The sequence below is a fragment of the Elgaria multicarinata genome, chromosome 12 (genome assembly GCF_023053635.1).
Source record: "Elgaria multicarinata webbii isolate HBS135686 ecotype San Diego chromosome 12, rElgMul1.1.pri, whole genome shotgun sequence".
NCBI lineage: Eukaryota > Metazoa > Chordata > Lepidosauria > Squamata > Anguidae > Elgaria > Elgaria multicarinata.
In genome coordinates, this window is record NC_086182.1 from 30,719,297 (window position 1) to 30,728,124 (window position 8,828).

Here is an 8,828-nt window from a genome sequence, read left to right on the forward strand (position 1 = left end):
GCCGCTGCCTCCCCACCGGCCTCCTGCTGCCGGGGTCAGAGCGGCCCGGGTCGGAGAGCTCGGCGGAAGCAGAAGCCGAACTCTCCGACCCAGGTCACTCTTACCCTGGCAGCAGGAGGCTGGTGGGGAGGCGGCGGCGGCAAGGATGCGGCCAGATTCCCCAGCCTCCTCCTCCTCCGTCTTTTCTGGGCTGCAGGTAGGCAGGAATCTACACCATCGTTTTGGGGGTGTACTGGGGGCGCATGCAAGCACCTTCAGTACGATGTGTAGATTCCCTCTGGGACTGTATCAAACAATGCTGGGTTTCCTCTTACTCTGCAAGCAGGAGAAGAGCTATGGGGGAGTAAAAGGCTTTTCTGACCACAGTTGTTTAACAATAGCGGCAACAAAAAGCAGCCATTAGAACCCCGGATCTGTATGAATTCAGATGTCAATTTGTACTAGTATATGTAGGCTCCACTTTTGAGCCAGCAATTTGCATCTGACGCCCCCAAAGGGAGGACTCCAGTGGGTGGGCTTCAGATCCTAGTAAAAAAACAACCCTCAAAGTATAGCTAGTGCAACCTTGCAGGATTGGCATAAATGCATCTCCCAGCCCTCTATAATTTATATCATTTACTTAATAAAATAATGGTTTGCCCTGGGTTACCAGGAAGAAGGGCTTTTCTGCTGTGGCACCCCAGCTGTGGAATGAGCTCCCTACAGAGGTTCGCCTGGCGCCTATGTTGCACCCAAATTTCTCCCATCCAAATGGCTTTTTCATGGTATCCTCTTTCCTGCTCGTTAAAATACCCCCCCCCCGTTCTTTTCTCTTCTTCCCTGGAAGGATCGCTCACCGGAGGAGGCGTAAAGCCCGAGGTTAGGCGCCACCCTGGCGTGAAGCAGTCATGGCGTTGCCCGTCGCCAGCAGCAGCATGGAATTGCAGCCGGACAAAGGGCTCTGCGTCCCCAACAACATTAGCGACTGGAGGCAGAAGTATGAAGAGTCCAGGATCCGCAGAAACTCCATCCCCCCAGCAAAGACTCCCACCGCCAAACACATGTTGGCTTACCTGCCTCGGCCTCCCACTGAAAGCGGAAGATATGGGACCTTTCCTCAGAAGGTTAGGTGCATTGGGCCACTTTTGCTAGGGGGCTCCAGAAACCATTTCTTTCATTGAAAGGTGTCCAAGTGTGAATCTAAAAGCGCCATCACAACGGGGGTTAACACGTTCCCTACCGTCACTTCTCTGCCTGTGTTTTCCTTCCTCAGTTACTTCCTCTTTTCAAAAGAGGAAGTACCCAATGAGCACAGGCCCATTGAGTCCGCAGTTCTAATGGCGCTGCTTGCGGCGGCTTCTTCCCCCACTCAGTCCTTCCACCAGCTCTTCGGATGCTTCCCAGGCACCTTTGCTGCACAACTCCTCGTTTTCTAGGCCCTTATATCAGCACCATTTCTGCAATTGGTCTGTTGGGGTTGCCTGTTCCCAAGGGAAACACTCCCGCCTTCCACCAAACCTCATCAGATTGCCAAATGGAATCAATCTTCCGAGCCCTTAGGAACATGGAAACACAGAGCAAATCTACACAGAGTCGTCGGGGCGCCCTGAAGGTGCTTGCGTGTGCCTCCAGGGCGCCCCGAAACTCCTAGTGTAGATCCTGATCCTCAGGCCAGAAGAGGCGGTGGCGGCAGCCCCGCATCGCCCCTCGCGGGCATGGGGCGAAAAGTTTCCGGGCTTTCCGGACGCGTCCTTGCCACCGCCGCCCACCTCCACCGTCGGAATTCTGTTCTTCTTTGCCTCCCCCAGTGCCCCCCCCCCCCCGTGGCGAAAGAGCCACCCAGGTCAGAGAGCTCGGCAGAAGAAGAACAGAATTACGATGGTGGAGGTGAGCGGCGGCGGCAAGGATGCGGCCGGAGAGCCCGGAAACTTTTCACCCCGTCCCCGCGAGGGGCGATGCGGGGCCGCCGCCGCCGCCGCCGCCTCCTCCTCTTCTGGCCTGAGGATCAGGATCTACACTAGGAGTTTCAGGGCGCCCTGGAGGTGCATGCAAGTGCCTTCAGGGCGCCCCGACGACACTGTGTAGATCCGCCCACAATTGCATTATTATTCTTTCAAGGTCTCGGACAAGTACACAAGATTTCCTGTCTGCTATTTAGCCAAGCATACCTTGCCAATGTCATCCTTCCATTCTATGCTTTTCCTTGCTGGCGAACACTTTTTTTTTTTAATAGGCTGCTTCACCTACTCCCGAAGTAAACACACCCACCCCAAAAGATCCTTCTCCTGCAGCTGCCAACCACTCCCCAACACCCAACGTCCCGCCCGCTTGGGCTAGTTGTTTCCATCTACTGATCTCCATTGTTAGCTGTCAAATTTACGTGTGGGTTACAGAGCAGCAAAGCGAATCAATAAACATATGCAAATTTCAAGGCGGAGCAATGAGGGGGGGATGTGTAAATATACCAAATATATGCAAATTCCAAGGCACAGAGATAAAGCTGAGAGAGAAATCACACAAATTTCATAGTGGTGGACTTCCACATTTGTGTACTTTCACAAGACCAAAAAAAAAAAAAAGGTGTGAATGTATTTGGGACGCTTTCCAGTGTCCTTTCTTCATGGTTTTTAGGAGCGTGGGGCAGATGGCATTGATAAGGGATGAGGGAGGGTGGCAGCTGCACTAGCGAGTTCACAAGGAGCGGCAGGGGATTTCACTGCTCTTGCTGGGCGGCTCTCTCACCGTTCCTGACAATCCACAATGAAGTCACCCTGCTGGATTCGGACATCACAAAAAGCCACCCTGAATAACCCAACAACATTATGTGGATTACCAAGGTGACTTGTTCATGAAAAGTAAACCACGCTGTGGAAATCGCAGAGTTTCTGGCTTTGCTCATTGCTGCTCGACCCTGGCAACCCATAGTTTAAACAACCCATGGCTTGATTTTATGTGTGACCCAGTTCCTTGTGTCTTGTAATGACTCAGGTGGTTAAGTAATAAATCCTTAACTTGATTCATTTCTTCTTTTGCTTATAAATGTCGTGCTTCTCAGAAAGCCCCTGCTTTTGATGGGAGACAAATGACGAGGCCTGCTAGGTAATCCACAAAGCTTTTATTAAGCAGCAAACATCTCTGCTACCTGAGGAGAGTCTAATCTCTTGGAAACTTTCCCCTAGGCAAAACTATGCAAACTAAGTGAGACAATTGTCTGACCAAGGAGAACAGGAAGCCTCTTCCCAAATTTATTTATTTATTTATTTATTTATTTATTTATTTATTTATTTATTTTATTACATTTATATATTGCCCCACAGCCGAAGCTCTCTGGGCGGTTTACAAAGTTACGGGCATTTGGCAAATGCCCGTAACTTCAGAACACCTGGTGCAGAGACAGGTTCTGGCACAATCCTAGTCGTACCGACTTCCTCACGCCTTCCTTCCGCTCTGTGCGTTTTAGCTTCTGGTGGACTCTAGCATCAGCCAGCTTGTCGGGGTGCTCCCCTCTGGAAGAAAGCTCACTTCCCACTGAGTGTGTAGGATTTGGCCTTGAGGAGATAAGCTCTGGAGAGGGCTGACTCTCAGCTGATGAATCGCCCGTGAGAGCTTCCTCCCCCACTGGTACAGGCCGGCTGGTGTCTGCCGCCTCCTCCTCCTCTAGGTCCGAATCTGATTCTGATTGGTTACCTGAAACACCTCCTCCCAAAACAGGAGTAGTAAGGTTAGACATGACAATAAATGTGCATGTGAGCAAATTTAACAGGGTATGTGGGAGCCAGATCAAGTTGCTCTAGCGACTAGACTGGCCCTTTGGGTGACCAATTGGCATCCTTTGGTCCACACATTCATGGAATGCCACTTCGTTTCAGCAACACACTCTTGCTGACTGCTTTGTGTCTTTATCCTTTAACTTGGAAGATGAGCACCTGTGCTTCAGCTGAGAGCTTCCATGATCAGCCCTTATGGGTGACTCAGTCGTTTGGAGGAGGTAGAGAGATGCAGGGGTATTAATAAGTACATTTTTCTTTTGCAGCCTGAAATGATAGCTGTTCCTATGGGTCCTTTAGACGAGAGCCGCCGGCAAACAGAAACTGCAACCACAAAGAGAAGTGCCCTGACATGCAACTATGTTTCTGTATCCTGCAGCTCAAACATCCCCAACGACAGGTCAGTCCTTCTCCAGAGGAGGCTCAGCACGGTGGAGCAGGCCAGCTACGGTGCAGTTGTGCCTACTAAACATCGGCCCAGCGTCTCCATCAATACAGAAGAGCTGCCCAAATACCACCGGTCCTCTAGGACTGACCCGCCGCCACCTTCTCTGCTGAGAGACTTCAATGCCCGGCTTTATCCCCAGCATGCTTTCAGCGCGCCCAGCATAATCAACTCTGCACGGAACAAAACACCAACCCGTAGCATCATCTCGGTACCCAGCTCAGACAAAGGGCAGAGCAGGCGTTGCAAACTCATGGATGATGACCGGCAGTTTGGCGGGGGGAACAAGCAGAAGAGGCAGCGCTACGTGACCAAAGTGGGCAAGTGCCAGGTGAACTTGGGCAACATTCAGGAAAAGAAGAGGTTCTTGTCGGACATCTTTACCACCATTGTGGACCTCAAGTACCGTTGGTTCCTCTTCGTCTTCAGCATGTGCTACATCATCACCTGGGTGGTCTTTGGACTCATGTATTACTTTGACGCCTGGGTACGAGATGATGTCAACCATATAGGTGACCCCGAGTGGAAGGCTTGCATTGAGAACATTGATAATTTCATCTCTGCCTTATTATTCTCTGTGGAAAGTCAACGGACTATTGGCTACGGTTCCCGGATTGTGACCGCCAATTGCTCAGAAGGAGTCATCTTGCTAATGGCCCAGTCCATCATTGGTTCTATGATAGATGCCCTCATGGTGGGGTGCATGTTTGTCAAGATCTCCAGGCCCAAGAAGCGTGCCCAAACCTTAATATTTAGTAAGAAGTGTGTGATCTCCCACCGAGATGAGCAGCTCTGCCTCATGTTCCGCATTGGGGACCTCCGGGACAGTCACATGGTGGACGCAAAGATAAGAGCCAAGCTGATCAAGTCCAGGCAAACGAAGGAAGGGGAGTTCATCCCGCTGGAGCAGTCGGAACTGAACCTGGGCTATGACACAGGGGAGGACCGCCTCTTCCTTGTGGAGCCACAGATCATTTGCCACGTCATTAACGAGCTCAGCCCTTTCTGGGAGATGACAGCGGATACACTGAAGAGGGAGCAATTTGAAATCATCGTCATCCTTGAAGGCATTGTGGAAGCCACAGGTGGGTGAAGACCACTAGAGTAGGCCGCTAGGAAACTGCATGGGCAGGCCATGGCCATGATTTGGATATTGCTTTGGGTGGCCTCGTGTGGTGCAGAGCGGTAAAGCAGCAGTTTCTGCAGCTGAAACTCTCCCCACGGCCTGAGTTCGATCCCAGAGGAAGCTGGTTTCAGGCAGCTGGCTCGGGTCGGCTCAGCCTTCCATCCTCCCGAGGTCGGTAAAATGAGTACCCAGTTAGCTGGGGGGAAGGTAATAACGGTCGGGGAAGGCAACGGCAAACCACCCCGCTATAAGGCCTGCCAAGGAAACGTCAGTGAAAGCTGGCGTCCCTCCAAGAGTCAGTAATGACTCAGTGCTTGCACGAGAGGTTTCTTTCCTTCCTTCCTTGGGTGGCTGTACAGAAGAGGTGTACAACTTGTGACTCTCCAGATGTTTTGGCCTACAACTTCCATCAGTCCTCACCATTGGCTATTGCTGGTTGGGGCTCACAGGAACTGTACAACAAAATATTTGGAGGGCCACAAGTTGCCCACCCCTGTGCTTCAGGCTTGTCACAGTCCAAACCACTTCAGGATGCTTCTTTGACACCAGTGAGCTTGGGAAATCCAGATTTTGCTTGGGGTCCAACTCTAGTTGCTGCCATTACTTGACATCTTTTAGGATCCCAAAATAGTCCATAAGTTTGAGGCTGTGCATACCTTTCTTGCTACTTATAGTTATTTATTCATCTTTGTATGGAATGTGTTTCAAATGTCTAGGAAATGCTTCCTTTTTGCATCTTACAATATGGCAAACAATAACCAAAACTACGAAGAGGTGACACGCTTAGCTATGTTAGATGTGTCTCATTCCCCTTGATAACGTTCTGTCCAAATCAAAAGCTGCACTACCGGGAAGAGGCGTTATTTAGACCTTTGCAAATTGTTACAGGGGAACTCTCAGAATTGCTTAAGTATGCAGAATTCATGGGACTGTGTCTGAGTTCCAATTCTGCCCCTCAAGTGATGGTATTTTTAGGATTGCGAATGGGGTTTGAGGACTAGCGAGGCACCTTGGGGTTCAGATGCTGTGCTGAAAAAGAGACCCCGCTAGGAAACCCACCATTTCTTGTATTCCATTGGGAAATTGGTGAAGACACTTCAAGCAGGCTTTGTGGGGCTGCAAGTAGCTTTCACTGGAACATGGCATGCTGCTTAAGGATCTATCTTATGGTGTATTCAGATAGCTGTTTTTAACTTCCAGTAGCTGTTTTGAGTTGTCCATGTTAGCTAAATAAGCAGGGACAAGAATGATTGACTGATTGATTAGTTCTAACCTGTTGGTCTCTCTTCCATCAGTCCTGATTGTTCTTGAGTGTGTGTGTGTGTGTGTGTGTGTGTGTGTGTGTTTAAGAGCCGAAAATCCAAGGGCCACCAGATGGTATCAAATTGCAAACAGTATATATTCTTTCCTCCTTTCGTAATTGAGGGTTGTTATTTTTAAGCCAATATGGCATCCATCATGTTAGGTTGATACACCAACTACGCCCTTATCTAGACAGAGATAGCCTAGCTACAGTTATCCATGCTCTGATAACCTCTCGTTTGGATTACTGCAATGGGTTATACATGGGGCTGCCTTTGAAAATGGTCAGGAAGCTTCAGCTGGTACAAAACAGGGCAGCCCATTTACTAACAGGGACTGGCTGGCAAGATCACATTACCCCAGTTCTTTTACAACTTCATTGGTTGCCAGTCCAGGTCCGGGCCCGATTCAAAGTGCTGGTATTGACATTTAAAGCCCTAAACGGTTTGGGGCCAGGTTATTTGAAGGAACGCCTCCTCCCATATGTACCTGCCCGGACCTTAAGATCATCTACAGGGGCCCTTCTCCATGAGCCCCTGCCAAAGGAAGTGAGGCAGGTGGCTACTAGGAGGAAGGCTTTCTCTGCTGTGGCACCCCGGCTGTGGAATGAGCTCCCCAGAGAGGTCCGCCTGGTGCCTACACTGTGCTCCTTTCGTCGCCAGCTGAAGACTTTTTTATTCACTCAGCATTTTAACACTTAATTTTAACTTAAATTTAAATTTTACTGTTTTAACACTGTATTTTAATCTTATATCAATTTTGCTGCGTGGCTTTATCATGGTTGTGCTTTTTATACTGTATTTTGTATTTGTGCTTTTAACCTGTTGGTTGTTTTATTATGGTTTTAAATTTTGTGAACCGCCCAGAGAGCTTCGGCTATTGGGCGGTATAAAAATGTAATAAATAAATAAATAAATAAATAAATAAATTTTCTGCAGTCCACTGACAATTCTCTTCTTTCAGGAATGACGTGTCAAGCCCGGACATCGTACGTGGAGGATGAGATCCTTTGGGGCCACCGTTTTGAGCCCTGCATGTCTCTGGAAAAAGGAGCCTTCCGTGTAGATTACACCAGGTTCGAGAAGACATTTGAGGTTCAGACCCCAGTGACAAGCGCACGAGAGATGTACGATCTGAGGGAGATGGAAAACCAGGACCAATCGACTCTAAGCTTGTATTGGGACCATCTGGTGCACCCTTGCCTTTCGTCAGAACTCAACCATGAAGCTCGGCAAGGGGATGGTCCCAGTGAGGAGGGCCTCTCCAGGCTGGGGTTCTCCAACATCACAGAGGAGGAGAGAAGCAATGAGTACCAGAACTAGGAGGGCAGCATTTAAGCAACCTTGAGCCATTGCCATCGGCTTCTGTTCAACCAAAAGGAACTAAGAAGAACCTGGTATCCTTGAGGTTGGTGGAAGGGTGCACACCATTTCTGAGCATCCTGCTTCCTCTTGCTGTGGCTGCGTTGAGCTTCCTGGTGGAGTTGTATGGAAAGCAGGGTGCTCCAGGGATTGTCATGTCCGTGCAGGACTTGGGATCAAGGCGTGGAAAGCCCCCGGGCTAAGCACTGATGGCTTTGGGTAACTCTTCCGATCACTTCTCTCCATGTTGACGGAGTTAACACACTGTCCATAAATAACATTGCACTATGGAAAAGCTCTTGGGGCTGGAACCCTCCCAGGGAGCCCCCTTGCATTCCTGAATTGATGTCTGACTAGCGTTCCTCATTTCTACAAGCATATGTCAGACGGGGAACCTGTCACTTTCAAAAACAACATTTTGAACTAGTTTTGCAGGCTCTTCCATCACCGACAAAGCTGGGGAACTTGCACACGTTTGAGTTTTTGCTTTGAGTTCAACCCTGGGGAAAGCTTGGGTGGTCTGCATCAGTGTTCTGGGGTCCACTGAGCCCTCTGGCTGCCCCCTTCGCTATGCCACATATTGTAGGTGCCTGGAATTGCTGCATCCCCAGCTGCAGGCCTGGGCAGAAATACGAAAGTGTCTCATCCTTTACAGTGCCATAAAGAACTCTTGGTGGGTGTTGTCCCCTTCCCCCTGCCCATGTGCGTAGCTGGACCCCGTCTCCTCTTCTTTTGCCTAACGGAAGCCTTTAGCTCCTGAACTCATTTTATGGTCCCTTTTGCTGTGGCTGCTGCTGCTAAGTGGAATTATTTTTACAAGAAGCCATGCTCTTTTGCAAAAGGGACAT

At 49.6% G+C, this 8,828-nt stretch overlaps 1 protein-coding gene across 1 annotated transcript; it reads left to right on the top strand.

Moving 5' to 3' along the window:
• Positions 1-887: 887 nt before the first annotated feature.
• LOC134407294 (G protein-activated inward rectifier potassium channel 4-like) lies at positions 888-7,941 on the top strand. Its single transcript, XM_063139000.1, has 3 exons — positions 888-1,103; positions 4,013-5,276; positions 7,583-7,941. The coding sequence occupies exons 1-3, from the start codon at positions 888-890 to the stop codon at positions 7,939-7,941; spliced, it is 1,839 nt and encodes a 612-aa protein (XP_062995070.1).
• The last annotated feature ends 887 nt before the right edge of the window (positions 7,942-8,828 follow it).

Coding starts and splice junctions, on each gene's coding strand:
- LOC134407294 (XM_063139000.1), top strand. CDS start 888: ATGGCGTTGCCCGTCGCCAGCAGCAGCATGGAATTGCAGCCGGACAAA. Junction 1,104..4,012: donor ATGGGACCTTTCCTCAGAAG/GTTAGGTGCATT, acceptor TTTCTTTTGCAG/CCTGAAATGATAGCTGTTCC. Junction 5,277..7,582: donor AGGCATTGTGGAAGCCACAG/GTGGGTGAAGAC, acceptor CTCTTCTTTCAG/GAATGACGTGTCAAGCCCGG.